Source organism: Ammospiza nelsoni, chromosome 27, assembly GCF_027579445.1.
Source record: "Ammospiza nelsoni isolate bAmmNel1 chromosome 27, bAmmNel1.pri, whole genome shotgun sequence".
NCBI classification, from domain to species: Eukaryota; Metazoa; Chordata; class Aves; order Passeriformes; family Passerellidae; genus Ammospiza; species Ammospiza nelsoni.
The window spans coordinates 795,387-815,954 of NC_080659.1; the positions used below are offsets into that span (position 1 = coordinate 795,387).

A 20,568-nucleotide genomic window follows, 5' to 3' on the forward strand; every position below is an offset into this window, starting at 1 on the left:
GATAGAAAATAATACCTTTTTTTATTTTCTACTAATAAAATTTCTCAGAAAGTGAGTAATTGTCACTGTCTTCAAGAAAGTAAGCACACAAACCTAGGTAAAAATTAATCCAACTTAACATGAGAGCACATTCTAGTTTTACAGAATGAGAATTCTCTCAGAATGACAACAAATTATTTTTTCTCTGTCAAAATCTTCCCCTTCAGATAACTACTAACATACAAAGCAATGCTGAATGCTAAGTGAGGGCTTATTGTCTAAACATGTAACATACTTTTTTTTAAACTGTATTCTACATGTACAGACTTGAACTATCACACATCTTTAGGTCAATTTTTTCAGAAACTGAACAAACAGAAACAAAAGCATTTGCAAGATCATAACTGAAGCAAAGGCAGCAGGGATAAGTAATGCCTTTTATCAGACTAGCTGCAACACCACAGACTCTCCAAGAAGTTTCACAATCAAATATCAGCCTTTACTTCTTCCTTGCAGAATCAACATCTTCCTCCCATTAGTATTTATATTAACAGATTTTAAATCTTATTTAAGAAGGACAGGAGTTTTATTCTTTTACAGACAAAAGACTTTAAAAGTCATTGTTCCTGTTCCTTCCCATCAGGCATACCTTATTAAGACACCAGCTTGCTCACAGAGTGAACATACAAAAGCAGACCATTCCAAATCAAGCCTACGTGCATTTCACCAAGTTTAGAAAATGGGGACTCGCATCTACATGATTCAAGTGAAACCAAACAAACCCTTAAATTGTACATGTAGAGTTGCTACTTCTGATTAAAGAGATTCCTAGAACGAAGGAGATCCTCAGTAGAAGATAATTTTACCTCCTAAGGGAATTAAATACCACAGTTCTGAACTCCAAATGTTGACGGGGAACTCAATGTGGCCTACCAATATCTGCCATGCCACCTAGCATATTTACAGTTTTTAAAGAATTTACAGTGTTACACAAAGGGAGGAGTTTCCTTTTACAAGTTGATTACCATAATGCTTTGCCATCTCATCAGAAAACCAGACCCAACTCCCCTTAGAGACAATATTGTTTTTAAGACAAGTTCAAACCTAGGTTTCTCGCAATTGACTCACCAAGCATAAATCTTCCCAAAGTAAAGACTCAAATAAAATGACAGTAGGTGTCACATGAGTTGAAAAATGCGAGAAAATATTCTGGTATTTGAAGGCCACATATTAGTAGTTATTGTCTGCCAAATCTGATTGAATAACTCTGACTGCGTCTATTGGAAAGACACTGATCTGGCATCAAGAGGGGAAAAGTGTTCTCCACCTCTCCAGTACAACATCTGAAAAGTTCAGCATCAAAAGTTCATTGACTGCAAAACAGCCTACTGCCTCCTTCATGGTGAACAACAGGATCTTAAAAATGCCAAATATAAAGACAAAGAAAGCATGTATTGGTGCTTTTCCTACAATTAATTCCTTGCCTCAATCTGAATTTCAGCTTATGCCAGGAGCAGAGATGTTGCTCTGCTTCATCACTCTTGGTGGGATTTCCCCTCACATTTTTCCATGAATTCACAGCTCTGCATCTTCTGTTTTCTTATTCTTTACACTACTTAAAATTTTTGACCACTACTAAGCCAGCACCTTCACAGAGATATGGATTTCATGTATCACTACCTTAGCCTCAAGTGAAGGCTGTCAGCTCAGAGGTCATTACTACATAAGACAGGATTAGCAGTTTTCTCCTGGCTGCTTCACTTTACCTATACATCACGTTTCTTCTGATGTTACTGATGTTACTGTTATTCTTTAGAAGTTCTCTCAAAAACCTCCCACAGTCAGGCTCCTACTTATTCATACAGGCCACTCTGAAAAGGTTACTATAATGGAAAAATTTTAACTATTCTTCCTTTTATCTGTATCTTATATGAAACCTACTGAACAACACGAATACAGTGCAGATCTCTGTTTCTGATCATTCATGAGAAGAATGTCACGCTTTTTGGTTTCATGCCTCTCATGTCATGCTTTTTGGTTTTCTGAAGAGGTGTTGGTGAGGATGTGGTCAAATAAATAATATCAAATGCATCTCCCTTGAAGAGATGATTGAGGATTCTCCCAGATCTGAAGATTGCCATCTCATTCTTCAGAAGTCTAGATTCTCACTGACCCAGTCTAAGCCCTGCATCCAATAAAGAGCAGAATCATACCGAATTTTCAATAAGGAAAATAAAGAGGGAGAACTGTTATATTGGTTTCCCTGTAGTCTCACCTGGAACTGATGTACTGTAGAAAATAGTTTGTTGCAGAAGGTATATCTGATGTCAGAAGGCCAGCAATCTGCACATCGGCAGTTTCATTGCTTTCATCTCCTAGCTAGAAAAAGAACAAGTATATATCAATAATTTTAATTACGAAATTTTCAACTCACTCTACCTACAGACAAAGTTCATCCACAAATGCTTTCTACAATAAAACAAGATATGTCTCAATATTACACTTTCTTTCAGCATGCAAGGAAACCTGAGCTAACCCATCTTCAAGAGGAGGTACAATCCAAGTCAGTTATTCTACGCACAAGTTTAAGCCCAGGCTCAGCCTATTTTTCCATCTTTTCTTTGAAGTCTTGGTAGCACGGGAACAGCTTAGGACCACATTTCAACTTCATTCTAACCCAAGAAGTAAGAGAAAACACCACATTCTACTGAGCTTTAGCTGTTACTCATGATTGCAGTAGATGCATTTTTTTCAAAAAAGCTTCTTATGTTACTTAACAGAATTCATTTATTAAATGTCCAAAGACTAGTTTTATTAAACAGACAACTCTGCTGTGTTCATGGTTCTTAATTTTACATATATTCATAAACTCTTAGTCAAGAGAACAAACATGTGTTTACCTTAACTCTATCTCGTAAATTTTGCCCAAAAACGAATGCTTGCTGTGCATTTAGCTCAACCTTCTCAGAGCAGTCATCATCTGAAGTATTGTTGGACTCCTTTTTCTGACATTCTGCTGTCTAAAGAAATGGAGAAAGGTAGCCAAAGAAGTTGAGTTTCTTTAAATAAAAACACCTTATGACAAGTGAGTCACACATTCATTTACAATGACAAGCCAATAACACTTTCAGATCCACAAGGGATGTTTTGCATTTAAATGTCTCTGTTGTTAAGTGTTCTTCTTAGCAAATCACAGAATAGTTAAGCTTCAAAGGAGTTTCTAACGAGCACCTGGTCCAAACTCCGTTCAAAGCAGCACCAACTTCAAAATTCTATTAAGCTACCCAAGATCTCATATCAAGTTTCAAAAACAATCCACGTGACAGTTTTACAGTTTGGTAGTCTGGCTCTGAATCACGATTTTAAAGGTTTAAGATTTTAGCTAAGGGTTAGAGCCAATTCATATTGAAGTTAGATACACCAACAATAGGTTAATAATTACTAGATGCTTAAGCTAAAGCTAATTGTTATATTACAAATAAGCTCACTTGTAGAAGGAAGTGGAGCAAGTGAACGATTATAGGAACATACTGAAACCAGCAGAACAATGCCCAGTGCCTGGACTCTATGTCAATCCATCATGAAGCAGGGGGCCGTGGATCGTGCCAGAGGGTCACAGAGACCTGACAAAGACCTTCCTGACTTCATTCCTGGGACCACTGACCCAGTTCAAGACCACCAACCCAATTCAAGAGAAGAACTGAAGGACTAATAATCTCATTTTAATACAAAGCAGGAATGGGAGGTGCTGGGGTTATGCATATATATTATTTTGGGAAATAAATAGAAGGCAAAAATCCTTGTGTGATGTGGTCGTGCATTTCAGGGACAACCCCCCCACCCCGTGCCACCCGCCGGCGTAATAAACATACTACTTTCAAACTTTAATTAGAGAGCCTTTGTCTGCGATTTTTGGTTTGAACAATTCAGTTCAATGTTCAACTACACTAAGTATGACAATTATGTCCTAAAACCCACCTGGAATCCCCTTCACACCACATCTGCCGCTTCTCACCTGTTTGACAGACACTTCCTTATTTTATTCTCATCTTGCACCACCTATCACTTGAGAGCTGAGAGCTCTCTCCAATTCGCCTGTCATAGTCCAAGCAGAACATACTCAGCTTTTTCATTCTCTCATCACTCCTCTTGTGCTCCAGTCACTAGTCACTTGAGTGATTTTTAAGTGTTTTTCATGTAGTGTCAAGCCCCAAACTACATATGGTATTCCTGATGCCATCTGCCAGTGGCACTAAAAGAGAAAGATCACTTCCTAAGCCTAATGGTCAGTATGTTGGAAGGCAGGGGCTCTTCAGCAGGATCTCAGCAGGTTGGAAAAACAAGCTGAGAAAAACTAGCTGATGGTTAGCAAATGCAAAGTTCTGTATCTGAGGTGAAAGAACCCATGTGTCACAAGGACTGAAGAGAGACTGTCTAGAAAGGAGCTGTGCAGACAAGTCTTGGAGATCCTGATACTGCATGAAAAATGTTGAGACAAGTTCTCACATACAGAATTTATTAGCAGATCTATAGGTGATAGTATTGCTTCTAAGGGTGACAGTCATTTTATTTTGGAAGAAGGGAGATCAAAAAGGGAAGGAAAAAGAAAAACTTCACGTTGGCCAGCCATAAAAACTAGTAATGAGTTCCCTAGACAGGCATCTTCCCCCTGAGTGTCCTCTCCAGTGGAGCAGGTGGTACTCCCTAATAACCAAGTTCCCATAGTAACTATATAGTTTTCTTCGTAATATGCTCAGACTTCCTGTGGTTTTGGGTTTTTTTCTACTTATGGTGCTGTTGATGCTGATGGAAGTGTGCCTTGCTGAGAGGCAACTGCTGTATGCAGGTCACTTCTGAGGCTTTGTGTGTGCATAGCGTTGGGTCTTCCCATCAGTGTTAAAAGCTATGGAGTAGGAAGTTAGGACAGAAGCAGGAAGGAGTGATTCCCATGCAGGTTGCAATTGTTTTCCAACACTACTTTAGAGTTTTGTAAGTGAAAGACTCTGAGTATAGTGGAACAAGAACTATGGTATGGGAATAATCAGGAAATGTGCCACCACGGCGTGTGCAGGGAGAAGTCACAAAGCCACTTGTGGAAAGCAGGTGGCAGAGGTGCAGAATAGAAAGTCCTTAGGAGAACAAAAAGCTCAAGAACCTTCAGGTGCTGTGCAGCAGTGATGAACAATAGATTGAACATGAATAAGTAGTGTATCCTTTTATTGATTAAGAGGACTTACGGGCTGCTTTACTAAAACTGCTTTCTCCTTCCCACAGTACAGTAGTATCCACAAACATAACAAGATTTATTCTACCTTGCCAGGTTGTTTGTGTATATGTTGAACAGTCCTTAGGAATGCCTCTAGTGATGGACACTTGTCAGACTTCCAATCACTGGCTGCTACCCTCAAAGCTCACTGCTTCAGCAAATTTATCACCCACTTTTAAATTCCACTCAAGCAGTAGAGCTCTCTCCATTTTGGCCATGACAATAATACTTCAGACCATACAAAGATTTTGCCTAAAGTCAAAATCAACAAGTAGGGCTCTCTGAAAAGCAAATAATCTCAGAGGATAAAAACTCATCAGGTTGGTCTCTGTTTTATCTATGCTGGCTGTTCTCAATCCCTTTAAGGTGCCTCATATCCTAGGACTCCTTCACTACAAAGGGAGAGGAAGGAGCTGAGCCATTTCTACTTTCTTGGAACTTCTTTCTTGCCATTTGTGGAAAGGTGTGCCATGCTTTCTTCTTTCCAAGTAACTGGGACCCACCACAGTACCACAACTCTCTGAGGACAGCTAGTGGTCTCACACAAGCACCCTTCAGCTCCCTGTCCTGAGCTCATTTTCTTCCCAGTACAACACTGGCACAACACTGTATTTTGGATCCAGGATGAGAATAATCTTCATCACACACTGGTATTTTGGTTGTGGCACAGTTGTGCACACCCCAAGTCAAGGACTTCTCTGTGTCTCATGCTCTGCCAGCAGGGAGTTGCACAAGAAGCTGGGCGGGGGGAGGGGAGCACAGCCAGGACAGTGACCCGAACTGGCCATTCAGATATTCCACACAATAAAACACCCTGCCCAGTGTGTAAACTGGAGGAGCTGCTGGTGAGGGGCTGATGGCTGCTGGGAGACAAGCTGGGCACAGATCAGCGGGTGCTGAGCACCTACACTGGACATCACTTCTTTTCTTTGTGTTTTATCTGTCTCTCTCCCCTTTTCATTACAATTATTATTATTATACTTAACTCTGTTTCAACACTTAAATAACTGTTCTTCTCTCAATCCACTAGCTTTACTTTTTTCCTGATTCTTCTCCCCATCCCAGCTGAGTAGAGGGACTGAAGAAGCGGCTCCATGGTACTTGGCTGCCAGCTGGGGTTAAACCATGACTCCTCCCTCTGCACCCATGGATACATCCTGTCTGGTCCTATGGACCAGTGTATGTCAAATTGTCTAACACAGTCCTTAATCAAATTTAGTGTAATGATTTGCTCTGTCAAGCTTCCCCTAAAAAGAGGATTTGGTAGACCTGACAGCAGACCTCTTCAGTAGAAAACAAGACAAAGGCATTGAGTACCTCAGATTTTTTTTCTTTTTTTTCACCACTAGGTTCCCCTTAACATTTTGCAGAAGGCCTACGATTTTCCTTCATTTTACCTTTGCTGCCAGTACCAGTGGAAGCCTTGCTTGCAGCTTTTCATTCCCCGTAATTCCCAATTCCAGCCAAATTTAGTCTCTCCCAGTTCTCCCACACATCCAGGCAATCCTTCTGTATAGTTCTCAGGCGTCTTGACTGCTTTCATGAGATACATGCACATTCTCTTTCTGGATTTAAGGAGCTCCCAAGCCCATACATGCTGGCCTCCTCCCAAACTTGCACAGTTTCAAGCGCTTTGGGATAAGTTATTCATTCTCATGTTTGTCCATGCAGGTAATGAGCTCTCATGAGCTCTGCTGTCCTTCAGAATCCTACCAACCAGCTCAATACTCAATAAACAACCTGAAGCCTGGTGAAGGTTCACTTTGATCTCCCTCTTGCTGGCTTCCCCTCTGATCTTTATCTATAAAGCCTTGACCAATTCAGTGCCTTCCCAAAACAAAGCCTCTGCATTCACACAGTTTCTTTTAGCATAGTGGAACCTATCCTTGTCTGTCTTTTCTTTCCAGCTTTATTTCCTAAAATATTTATGTCTGTCACCTTGAGTCTCCTTCTCGAACTTACCTTGTCTTCAGAGTCTGAACTTTTCAATGTTGCATCACTTGGTGATTCTGATGTGGCTGCAGAATCTGGAGGGATATTTACACCATTGGTGCCACTGCTGAGAACTGTAACACAGAAACAAAAAACCAAAAAAATATACGTGAATTCTCTAGATATTTAGACTGTCATAAAATTTTTCTTATGCAAATAGAATGTAGTTTTCTTGTTTAAGTCCATTAAACGTTGTCATGTAAACTAAAAATTTCCCATAGTACTTTGCAAGAGACATGAGGACCACAATTCAGCAATTCTTAGCAGAATCAAAATTCCAAATGCAGAAAACCCAGTCAGCAAATTAATCTATACAAATGTTGTAAAGACTTCAATACGTACAACTAATCTAATACTGTTCACAGCCAGCAGGGTTTGTCTTCAGATTGATCTACCTGCTCACATACTGAACTCTCACTGAAAATTTTACCCCAATACTAAGTCCTCTGTAGAGTCCAATCTGTGTCAGGAGGCATGTCAAGAAATCAAGCTAGGAATATTAGGTTCTATGCCAGACTCTGCATTAACTGAAGTTACTCCTGTTTCTGTTCAACTAAACTTCCACATAACAAACGGCATCGGGCTGGGGAAACATGGGGTTTAGGATAGAGGGACTTTAAACAGCTTTTCGCATCAACTTCCACACTTTTACCATGTCTATTTCCATCAGCTACATCAAATTCCATAATACAATAAACATTATATGAATGACCAAACTTAAAAATTAAAATTCTATGTTCAGAATTAAATTTGTACTTCAAAGCCCCAACAGCAAAATGGTCCCCAAGCCCAGAGGCACCTCTCACTGATTTAGGTACTTCATTGTTGATCAATTACCAGTAACAGCTTATTACACCATGGTCAATGCTGTCATTTGATATTGACTGCTACACCACACTCTTAAAATTCTTTTTATTTCAAAACTTAAGTATGGATTACACCAAAGTTAGAGGCCTGGCAACATCAGACAGTCACCCTACACAAGATCTGAAGGTTCTACTATGCTATCCTTCATGTAATACAGATACACTTACTATTTAAGATATTTCTTTTCTGAAAGGAGAAAACTAGAAAAACCAAGGTGGGTGTTGAGTAAAAGCAAGCCACCACATTAACCAAATTCAATGTTTTTGTTCTCTCTCCACTGTATTTAGAGAGCAAAAGCATTATTTACCCATCTGTGAGAAAGCTTTTGGCTGCGGTGCCTGTAGTACTGCTGGACGGAGCACACTTCGCTGCTGTTCCTTTGGTTTCTGGCTAGGGAGACCTGCAAGTGCAAAGTTTTTTCAAGAAGTATAAAGTTTTAAATTTGGAAAATTCAGCTTCATCTAATCTTCTCTAACTGCTTCCAACGGAACACACAATTAAAAACAGACACTAGAAAAGCTTCTACTTACTTCTTTTCCATCCCTCCTTACTCAGCTTCAAAAGAGAGTTAGACCCAAATAGGGAAGACTATTTCCTAGCCTAAAAAGACACTTTAAAATACATTGTCTACCTTATTCAGGAAAGCACAGAAAGAAAGTAATTCAGAAATAAAAGCCAATATGTAAGAGAATTCCAGTAAACCTATTTATGCACTGACATTTTATTCAACTACACATTACAAATCTTCTTTTCTCCTTCTAATAAAGTAATGTCCAGATAGTAGTAAAATATTTCTTTATCCGTGCAATCAATCAAACATATTGGTACTGTAATAGTTGTGTTGTGTCATTTAATAACCTTTAGGCTTTCTGAATTAACCTGGCCTCTTTGGTTGTTACAGTAAGATGCACAGCCCTACAACTCTAATACTGCTATGATTCAAAAAGCGAATTGACCTTAAACAACCTAATTAAAAAACCCCCGAACATTGTTACATCAACTCTAGAAGGTTATGGCAAGCCCAGAAAATTCAGTTTTCTGGGCTTGCCATAGGTCAAGAAGAACCCTTGATCCAATAAATACTGCAACAGAACTCACTCATAGCAATTAGTTCCATTTCAGGTCACCCATATTAAAAGGGCATGACATCAGATTATAAAGCTATCCAAAGTTCAAGCACTCATAAACTCAAAACAGCTTGTTCCTTTCTTAAATTTACCACTCTTTCTTCAAGTGAAATGAAGTTTCCATAGAGTGATGCAATAATAGCTTTCATTATCTATATAGTTTTGGGTTTGTTTTTTTCCCCCTCAAATTCCTAAGAAGCTGTAATACTATCATCTTTCTGATAGTGGCTGGGTCTACATCAGTAAACGGGAAACTCAGTCATAGCCAGCCTGTAGTGCAGAACAGGCGTGATCATGGACCTGCCACTTACACTGCCACCAAAAGCCAGGGAGAGCAGAAGTGGGCACTCTCTTGACACTTCCAGCTGCCCTGGCCTGGTCGCAGACTAAACACTCAGTAATGGCCAGAACTTGCTCAAGGCACTCGCTGAACACCCCTTTTCTTATGGTTTGCTACCAAAGGAATCAAATTCAATGTCTGGAGGATAACTCCAAGCACAAACAGAAGCTTGCTAAGCAGCAACAGCTGGGTGATGCACTTCAAACATGCACAGCTGAGCCAATGCAAAACATGGATGCATCCATATGCATTACACAATGGATATGGGCACAACCACCCCAGAGAAGACAAGATTATTTTTCTGCAGACACATAGGTATTGCCACCTTCTATTTACCACCTTCTATAGTTGATTGATGAAATTACTAACTAAATAAAATGCTTGAGCAGGTTTCTTTGTACTGTCGGAGTAAACAGTGAACTCACCTGCACTAGGTGCCTGACCATGGATAAGTATTGGTGGCTTCAGCCGGAATCCACTGCTCTTTTCCTCTGGAAATGAAATACAAAATTACAAGGACAAAGCTGTAACATATTAGAAACAGCCATTCAGTCATAGAATTGCTCAGGTTTTCCCCACTGTAACAACCCACAAGTTCTATAAATATGCAAAGTTATTAGGAGCTTTCCAAATAACAAATTCTCTTCTTCTGAAAGAAACCTGAATTTCCAGTGATCATCACAGCAAATATACACCTCAAAGAAACACATGGTATCACAAGCAAGAAGTTCAAAATTTTTTTCAGAAGAAACAGGAAAAAGACTGTGTTCACCAGAGAAATGGGGCTCCTTCTGTGAAGGACTTAACAAAGATAATAAAGGTTTTAAATGAGAATCAAACTAAAGAAATAACAATCAAAATTATGTCTGAACGTGACAGCTGCTAAGAAGTATCTAATTGCTAATGATCATAAACTAAGTTAAACTTAATTGCTTAATGTTAGTTTCTTGTAATAAGAAGTTTTTACTCATGCTTTTGTAGTATGAACATAAAAAACTCCTTTGCTCACACTCACTACAGTTATGGTTTTTAAATTAAATATCAAATCTCAAAAAAAATTATAAATCTACAGCTCTTAAAAACTGAGTTCCTTACAACTTACAAAGAATAATTATACTGTTTTCCTTTTAGGGGCTTAATATCTGTACTCAGAATAAGACAACTCAGCATCTTACAGTCTCACTGTGCTTGGTTATAAACATATGATATTGATGTGCAGAACAGGCATGATACCAACACAACCAAACCAGAACGATGGAGACTAACAAAATTAGCAGTTCTGTCAACACAGGGTTCACAGATCATTGCTGAACACATGACCATGCTTTATGCTTGGTTTGCTTTTCAATATAAAAGAACATTTTTCTGAAGTAGATATATGAAACTTTTCCAAAGGTTTTATTGTGAGGCTAGCAGGAAAGGGTCATACTGCAGTATTCTACCATCACTCCCAAAGCATTCAACAACTTTGATATTATTTTAATTACCTCCAGCAATGGTGATGTTGAACAACAAAGCGAGCAAGAGAACAGGTCTAAGATCAGAACCATCATCACTTCTGTTCTCACAGACAGGGTCTTACTTCTGAAGTACTTTAGATCACAACAAATTAACAACAGAAATATTTTTTCAAGAAAAATGCAGAAAAATGAGGAAGCTCACCTGGTTCTGAGTCAGAATTGCCTGCAGAGGGTTCACAAAAGCTTGATGGCATAAAGACATTGTTCTTTGTTACTGCAGTCAAGGAAAAAGAAAAAAAAAAAAGGGAAGTTGTGGATGTTGTTCTTTATTATAAACCAGTTCCCAGAATTCAAACTGAAGTATTTTTTCTAGTAATTTGTTTTACTTTGGTTTTGTTTCTTCTAAATTAAAACAGCATTACAGCCGAAGTAGCAAACAAGCCATTGCCCATAAAATCCTCCCAAGTGTCTCCTGAAATAGACAAAGAAAAAATTTCATTTTTTCTGAATCCTGTATAAATACAGGATTCCCAATCTGAACTGTATCTGAATTAGGAATTAGAAGTGGCGTTAGTATATATAATAGCATTGCAACATGTATAATACCATTTCCAAAGGCCCCTGAGCAGAGAGCAGAGAGGTGTGTAATGCCTGCTAGAGAGTAGGCATGAACATCTGCGCTCTGAGGGACCGCGCTGTTTTCACCAAGAAGCAACTTAGGTTTGAACTACCCTGCAAAGACAAAACTCCTACAGAAACAGAGAAGAGCACATCAGATACTATCAGATGTCACCTCAGCAGCATAATAGTCAACCAAAGGAAAAAAATATTTGAAAAAACAGGCAAAAGACAGCACCTCTTTTCCACCCTTTTCTGGGTCATAAAGAAGCAAACAATAGGGAGTTTGGTTGACACCCTGCCCAGCAGTTCTAGTACTTTTGGTATTACACAAAAATCATAATCCAGTTTATAAAATAGGACAATCAGAAGGAGACAGATTCTCTAACAGATAATTTTGCATGAAGTAAAGGATTGTAGTATTTACTGGCTTTTTTAGTTTTTATGCAGCTGTAGAAAAAGTTCAAGTATGTTGAAAAGAGAAAAGAAGCTCATCTCTGAACACCATTGTACTAAAAAATGTGCGACTTGCCTTTTATAATTAAGTCTGAAAATTTTTTTCTTTTTTCCTTAAATTCCACTTTCTCTCTTTTTACTATTGTCTGCCTTAAGCTTAAACATGACACAGTTTTCATGTAAGCAAAATTTCCCTATTCTTGAGAGAAACATAATCCCTCAAAAAAAAAAAAAAAAGAAAAGAAAAAAAAAAAAAGAAGGTGGGAAAGTAAAAGATTTTCTGGAAACCAAAGCCATTGAATAATGTGAACAATATTCAAAAAGGTCTTCATGAAACTTGCAATTCAAATCAAAGTTGTCACTGCTTGAGAACAACACACAGCAGATGAGAAGAAAGGTGTCAATAAATCACCACATCCTCTCAAAATTCATTAACTAAGCAGAGGCTTGAGAAAGGATACTGGACTCCTGGAATATCCAGTATTTAACCAAGGAAGAGTTGAGTAAATTGTTTTCCTCCACTTCCTAACAGATGTAAGCACAGAGATTCTAATCTTATACGACAAAGACATAGCGGAATGCAAGTGTTAAGAGACTGTGGGGAACCTGGTTATACACATACTATTATTCTCACAGAAAAATCTACAAAACCCTGCCTTCATTATTTTTGTGCATTCCTTTACTAAGAGTGGTTAGCAAACAGATAGCAGCAACACTGATCATCCAATTCACAGGATGACATCTGGAGACCCACTGAGCTGCCCAACAGAAAATTTGGATCTGAAAGAGAAGAGCTTCATCTCCTGACTAGCATTGGTGCATGAATTTAAAATGGTATGTCCATAAAGTATCAGAACTACATCTTGGATTTCACAGTCATTTATTTCTTTCAAATTAAAATCAAAACAACTAGGCTTTCACCTTTTAGTCACATCTCCAGATTGTGCTGCATAGGAGAGGAACTTTTTACTTCTTTCTCTCAAGGTATCTCATCTTCTTTGTTTCAACTTAAGACAGTAGAAATAAAGTAGCAGTCTTAAAATCTGCCTCAAACACTGACATAACTAAAATAACTGTTGACCAAAGCTAAAACCTTCATATGATCTGTGAGGAGAGATGGCACAAATCAAGACTGTTCCTGTGAGTGAACAAATATCAAACGCGACCATTCCCATGCAAGGGAACTGCATGAATTCACCCCAGTGAATTCACTGCCCCTACTGTGCACACACACAGGCTGTGGTCATTCTCTCTTGCATATGTCAGGTGCTTAAGAAGTGCACTGAATCCTCCCCATTTTAAAAGTAATGGGAGAAGAGAAAAGAGGACTAAAACATGAGTTGAGACTTGAAAAACTTCCCTGGCAGCAGAGTAACTAAGAAAAAGGTAGCACTTATATAAATTTGGAATGAAGCGACCTGATCACAACAAATCAAGAAGATTTCTGGTTAATTCTGCAATTTAAGAGCACAATAGTAAAAGGTAAAACTACCAATACACATAAACTTACAGATAGAAAACATTTTTAAAAACTATCTGTAAGCTCCTTTGGGCTTCATCAAATTTGCTAACATGAGTACATGGCTGCTGTGGTCTTAACCCAAAGCACAACAGACAGTAATAAGACTGCTTACGTGACTGGAAAAAGAATTTCTAGGTAGGAAAACTATCCCTTCATTTATAATAGCATAGCAGCATTTACCTGACTGAGAAGGAGGGAACTGATTCAAAGATGAAGTTCTCTCTCGTTTTACAGGTGGACAGTAGCTTCCATCCTCTCGATCAGATTCTGTAGAAAAAACTTTATTAGAGAAAGCGCAAAACATCCCAGCAAGACACACACTCATGGCTTTTAATTTTACAATAAAATCTCTTACCATCTCCATCTTCTGGACTTGATCCATCTGCAGATCTCTGAAATCAGATTACACTGATCAAAGAAAGATCACATACTGAACATTTCAGTCTCTTCTGTTTGATCCAAATGTTTTAAACATCAGTTAGGAGAATTTTTCTTTAATGTCAATGATACACACTCAACGCAATAACCTTCCGTGATTTATATGTCGGCATAGAGTTTCACACAGATACTATCAAAAGCAATTAATTCAAAATATTTCATTTACAAGTAAGATTCCTGAAGATTCCCAAGCACTAATATCTTTAGGGACTGTGTAACAATTACTTCAGTTACATTTTCTATATACTGAAAATTTGAAAATGACAGTTTTCAAAATTGGTTTCATTTTTAAAATATGAAGTTTCAAGCTCAACATAAACATACCCATTATTTGTGAGTTCATTCCAAAGCACTTTACCTAATTACTAAGTGACATTAATTCCTTCAACAAAATTATAGCATTAGAGGAATGCCTTTCAAAGCATGCTCTGTAAACCAGTATGACAGTATTTTTATTGGAATTAGCAATGGATAGTCCCCCTAACATGTTCCACAGTACCAGAACAAAAAAAGAAGCACCACAGGCTACCAACTATCATAGATATTTTAAAAAGGCTCTGAACAAAGGTTTTATGTATTTTCTGAGGATTACTATGGCTCCTTCCTCCTATCTCTCTGCCAGTTCCTCAACTAATATAATCTCCTTTGCTCCTCCAAAAAAAATAACCCCATGACAGATTCCTTTCACTATCGAAGGTGATCACGGCTGCATCACATCTTCATCTCACTACAAAACATCTTAGAACAACTGAATTGCTTAGGTAGGCAAGTCTAAGTGATCCATCAGAACTGCCATGCCCAATGCTAAAACGTGTCCACAAGTGCCACATCCACACATCTTACAAATCCCTGCAGGGAAGATGGCTCCACCACTGCCATGGGCAGCCTGTTCCATGGCTGCACAAACCTTTTGTGGAACATGCTTTTCCTAATATCCAATCTAAATGTTCAACTTGAGGCCATACCCTTCTGTCCTGTAACTTGTTACCTGGAAGAACAGACCAACCCCCCACCTTGGCTACACCATCCTTTCAGACAGCTCTGACATACTGGACCATCTGCCCAGTCCAACACCACCCTTTCATCCCACTCCTGCCCCAGGACATGCAGATGGCCACCTCCCCTTCACTCAGTCTTACTTCAGAGATTGGCTGATAAATGGAAGAATGGCAGCTCATGGGCAGAGCCCACTGATGCCCCAAAACTCCTTCTCCACCATGACTTGGCCCACTTGGACACTGAGAGCAGGCAGACACACAGAAAGATTGCACAAATCTGCACAGGACTGATATGTGAGGCATACCATGGGTGTAAGAATATCAGAAAGTTAAAAAACTTTCTATTTAGCATTGCATACATTTAGAACCCAGATAATACTGTACTATCAGTACTCTATTAAACACTAATTAAAAACACACTGCACTGTGTCTATTTAATTACCTTTAAGGGCTTTTCTGTATTATGTTCATAGCTACCTCACTAGCACCCTAATTGAGTACTTTTGAAACTTTTAGCATAAGGAATAAGAAGCTACTGACAGGTGTGTGTGAATGCAGGGAGTTGCATTCCAGAACTATCAGCCCAGCCATGTCAATACTGCACTTGATGATCCATGGCTCTTTCCACATAATTAGTCAAGTAGTCCATGGTACTACCAGAAAGTGGTCTTATTAGTCACTGACCTTGCCAACACACAATACTTTCCCAAAAGATAAGGCTAAAATGGAAAACCATGATATCATGTATTTCAACAATCAGCATCTGAACTCAAAATTGTTCCATTTTGATCATAAAGTGTTGACACATACAAAAGCAATTTGTTTCCACTTTTATCAAAAATCCTGAAAGTGAAAAGAAAACACTTGGTGGTAAAAAATTTGCATGACTGGAACTGTAATCTCTATATGCAAAAAATCCTTAAAAATAAACAAATTATTTCCACCTGAATGTCAAAAACTTAACATATGCTTCATTCTCAATGCTCAAGTAAAACATTCAAAAGTCAAACCCATATGATTTGAGGCTTGTGCCTCAAATAATCTTATTGTAATTTTGTAACTGACAAGCACAACTCATGTACCATCACCATGTTTAGTGGGTAACAGGCATCAATATCCAAAACCAACTCTGTACTCTACTGAGGGCAAAGCAGAACAGAAAATCTGCTCCAAGTTATTTCCATGCTTCCTAGCCCAAGAGTTTTGGGAGATTAAAGCTGTGTGCCTGTGGTCAAATAGATGCCAGGTAGATTCCGTGGGGGTACACAGATCTACTGTATTAGCATAAGCTTCACTTTTCTATGAAACCACAGATAAAGTAAGTCACCACTGCAGTCAGAATTACATACCAGTGCTGCTTCAGAGGAAGCTGGGTACACTAGACAAAAAGCAGGGGTTTATATATGCATGACAAACCCGACAGACTGGAAAAGCAGCAAATTACATTTAGTGACAATGAACAGCAGTCCAGTCTCTCCATTTTACACTTCTCAACCTACTCAGTCTGTACTTTACAGCAACAGTAAGCTTTAAAATAATGATTTAAATAAGTACCCCACAAAATGGAAACAAAAGCAAGGACCAGCTCATACTGTAAGAAACCACTAAGGTAATTAAATTTATCTCCATTCAGTTCTTTGGAATAGATGCTGATGAGACACAAACTTGTAACAGCAAAATCCAACCTAGAATTTTCTCATTGAAGAGCAGAAGCCACTTTTCACTTATTCCCTCTGTCCCCAGCTTTCAGAAATCCAGCTAGAGAAAAGTTACATATATGCCTCTATTTATAGAGGCTCCTACAATTAAGACACGCTTCTAGTTAAGGAAATTAGTTTCATAAAGGCTACCAACTGCTTCTTAAGAGCATACGTCACAGATGTTAACTAAATACAAACATTGATTCGTCACACAATTGTTACATCAAGCTAAGAGAAGAACTTCAAAACTTTAAATTGTTGGTTTTTGCTTATTTACACTAGTGAGGAGAAACAGGGAGAGGAAGGGAGAATTTGGCTAAAGCAGAAAAGGTCAATGCAATTCAGGAAAAGCTCTAGGAGCTTCTAGTGTTTATCTTTGAAACACTTCTAGTGTTTATCTTTGAAAATGCATTTTAAGATGCAAAAATCATATAAAATGGACTTCAAAGCACCGTAGTGCAAGTCTTCAGTCCAGACACTCTGCACATACACAGGCATTATTGAACTGCCATGATTTGCTTAAAAGCTGTTCCAGAACCTTTTAATCAGCAGTCTTGCTGGGACGGTCATGTGCTGTGGGAGGTTGGTGTGGGATAGCAAAGAGTTAGGACATAACCATCAGCTCTGCAAGGGGCTGTACCTACGGCCACACCAAATTCATGCCATTCCAGAAATATCTGTGAATGTGCATACAAACAAGTAAACAAGAAATATGCAGTGTCTCTTCTTCTGTCTTAACTCATCCATCTTCCCAGGGCCTGAGAAGACTGCATGAAAACTGACTCTCCAATGAGCCAGTACAAGCACTCTTAAGATGCATCAATCTCCTCTAGATTTCAAGGTAAAGGATGATTTTGCTGTAAGACACTCGAATAATTTGAAGAGTACTTGCTAATGCATGCCAGTCCCATGCCCATACTGAGCACCATACAATTCAGTACATTTAACTGAATTGAATCAAGAAGAATGCTGTAACAGATGTTTTGTACAGCCACTAATTTCTGCATATGATCTCCAACAGCATTCATGGGTTTTAAATTTCTTTCAGAACACAGTTAACTGGGGTAAGATTTTCTGCTCTCTAAGAACAAGACGAAGATAACCACTTTCTGCGTTCCTGAAAGTCTGGTTAACACCATTCTCTTGGATAGTTCTAGTAACTGCAATTTCAAATGACAGAAAACTGAGATAAAAGTCTGTGATTATGTTTGATAGGAAAGATGTGTGATAACATCGTTACAAAGAATTCCATGGGTGAGGGTATGGGTGTTAATGTCTTTGAAATTGGTCTTAATGTCTCCCCTAACTTCAAGCAGCAGGTTTGTTATGGAGCCCAGACAGCCCAACTCCTGAAACAGACAAGTGGAGGACTCAGCACAAGCCTGAACTTAGGAACTTTGGGGTAAAATGACACTTTGAAGGGGGAATATGCAATAGGCAGTTCGGGAAGGCTCTACCTTCCTAGTACTTCAGACAATGGGGAAAGGAAGAGGGCAACATGCAACCGGGAGTTTGGGATTAAAAGAGAAGGCTGCACCCTCCAGAACCTCAAGAAAGAAAACTTGGTGGGAACGTGTGGCCAGGGGACTCTCTCCTTTTTTATTCAAATAAAGTTGCAGGACTCCTTTGTCTCCTTTATGGACATTGGTTTTTCAGAGCGTGATTTTCCGCACATGCTTACCAGCTATATTTTAAAATATTAAGTCTCGAAAATGTCAAGCTTCAAAAAAGAAAGAGTTCTGCAGTTAATCAAGCAACAGTCTGAACATTGAGAGGTGCTTAACCTACAGCTATTAGCACCTTATCATGACAATCCACTCAGTACTAGGTTTATTTGAAATGGCCAATTCTTGGACAAAAACTCAAAACCAACCAGTGCAAGAAAAGGGTCCAGGTATTGGGTGAAGCAGCCTTAACAAAGCTTGAGCAAAGAGCACGTGCCTAGGGTGTGATGCCAGAATGAACAGTGACACTCATCTGTACCAAGAAAACATGGTCCACCAACCAGAAAGATTAGGAACACTTAAAGTTGCTCTGAAAGACTGTATGGTAGGAGTCATTTAGTCATCCAGTCTTTCAGAAAAGATTTTGCCACATCACCTGAAGAAAAATCAAATTATGAGCACTGACAGCTTTTCCACAAGATACTGATTTTGCCCCTAATCCAAAACTCTGCTACGATGATTAGTGCTTTTAGTCTGTTAAATACCTTAAGGGTCGGCACGACATATCCAGTGGAAGCTGCATTACCTTCTCACTTGGTCAAGCTGCAGCATATCATGGCCCACAGAGGGAACAAAGAGTCCTCCTCTCACTGCTTGAAGCAAATCCATCAAATATAGACCCACTTTCTAGTTTATTTAGAAGTGCTCTTGCCCTTAGCAAACACACAGTTTACACTTTAAATTTTAAAATACTTTAGGTGTCTTCTACAGTTACGCTACACTACTAGGGAGACTCACAAATTTCATTACTTCTAATTGGAACAAGGGTTTAGAGAAGACTAACATTTGAAATCAAAGAACCAGACAGACTGTGATTTGCACTACCTACACTGAACAGTAACGGATTCCACCTAATGGAAGGGACTTTTTCCTCTAATCCCCTCAGCAGCAGAAGTACTTGGTAGATTGACACTTACCCCTGCCAGTTCTTGTTGAATAGGAGCAAGCTGGGCTTCAGAAGCAGGACTCAGGGTAGCACTGACTGAGGCCACAGCAGGAGCAGGGTGCTCAGAGTCGCACTCACCAGCTGGTTCTATGTGACCCAGACCATGGTAGGGGGGCTCAACCTCTCCCTGGGGGTCCTCGCCTGAATCCGACAAAGCTTTTTGCTCTGCAGGGGACTGTGAGCAGAAAAGACAACGTCCCTTCAATGCAAGGCTGCAACATGAGATTGGTCGTCCTAGCGAGAGGATCCATTTGTTTAATTTTCACTGTTTTCACAGTAGGGCAGAAGAAGCTGCTTATTCCTGAGACACCAATTAAAATACATAGAAACTCTGTAACAGAACGTGCTGACAGAATTAGTTCCCATCCTTGAGAAAAGCCTTAGCTGGAGCAAATGCACTCTTTTGAAAGTTACCAAAATCATCTGTGTCCCCAGCAAAGAGGATTTTGCCAGCCACAGGCTTGTTGGGGTTTAACCCCTCCCCTCTCTCAAGGACTAAAGGACAGTTGATAACTTTCACCTTCAGATTCAGATATAAAAATTAGACAATTACTCTAAATAAGTGTCCTCCACTGCCTCTTCAGCCCACTTTTGAGGGAGGTGAGGTTGGTTATAAAATTCTCACAGAAATTAATTATTTTAACATTCACACAAGACACAGGATCCTTTCATATTTATATGACAGTGAATTATCTGAAAAGCAACACCAATGTTTTTTTCATAAATTAGCAAGTTTCAATCTAATTCAAGGAGGGACGTGACTGGATAACTAGTGCACCCTAATGGGGTTTGGTGTTTGCTGAACTTCTGCCACAGACTTTTCATTCCTTCACATCATTTAATGTTGCACATCCCTGCCTGTACAACAAAAGCTAGCATTATCATATTCTGTACACATCAGAAGAACAAACAAGTTATAAAAAGGCTTTGAGCACAAACAACTGTATTGTGATTAAGGACTGAATTCTAGTCCATGGATAACATGCAGGCCAAGGATGTGCACTTGCAATCTGTGGCCTGTGCTTCCCAGCATCTTATGGTGAAGTACCTGAAGAATTATGCAGTAAGGAAAAATGGCACTCAAAAGGACACAACCTCAGTTTGCTCCCAGAAAACACTTGGTAGAATGAAGAAA

General features: G+C 39.1%; 1 protein-coding gene across 3 annotated transcripts in view; it reads right to left on the reverse strand.

Annotated features, from left to right (window-relative positions):
• The window catches only part of RANBP3 (RAN binding protein 3), a 53,307-nt gene that overhangs the window by 10,279 nt on the left and 22,460 nt on the right, over window positions 1-20,568 (reverse strand). For 2 of the 3 annotated variants that reach the window (XM_059489666.1, XM_059489667.1), the window contains exons 3-10: window positions 13,983-14,019; window positions 13,808-13,894; window positions 11,234-11,305; window positions 9,997-10,062; window positions 8,412-8,504; window positions 7,208-7,311; window positions 2,880-2,999; window positions 2,255-2,358 (exon numbers count right to left, since the gene is read on the reverse strand). In XM_059489666.1, the coding sequence (XP_059345649.1) occupies window positions 2,255-2,358; window positions 2,880-2,999; window positions 7,208-7,311; window positions 8,412-8,504; window positions 9,997-10,062; window positions 11,234-11,305; window positions 13,808-13,894; window positions 13,983-14,019 (683 nt within the window). Of the gene's footprint in view, window positions 1-2,254; window positions 2,359-2,879; window positions 3,000-7,207; window positions 7,312-8,411; window positions 8,505-9,996; window positions 10,063-11,233; window positions 11,306-13,807; window positions 13,895-13,982; window positions 14,020-19,404; window positions 19,609-20,568 lie in introns of all 3 variants that reach the window. The other variant, XM_059489665.1, reaches the window with a different exon arrangement.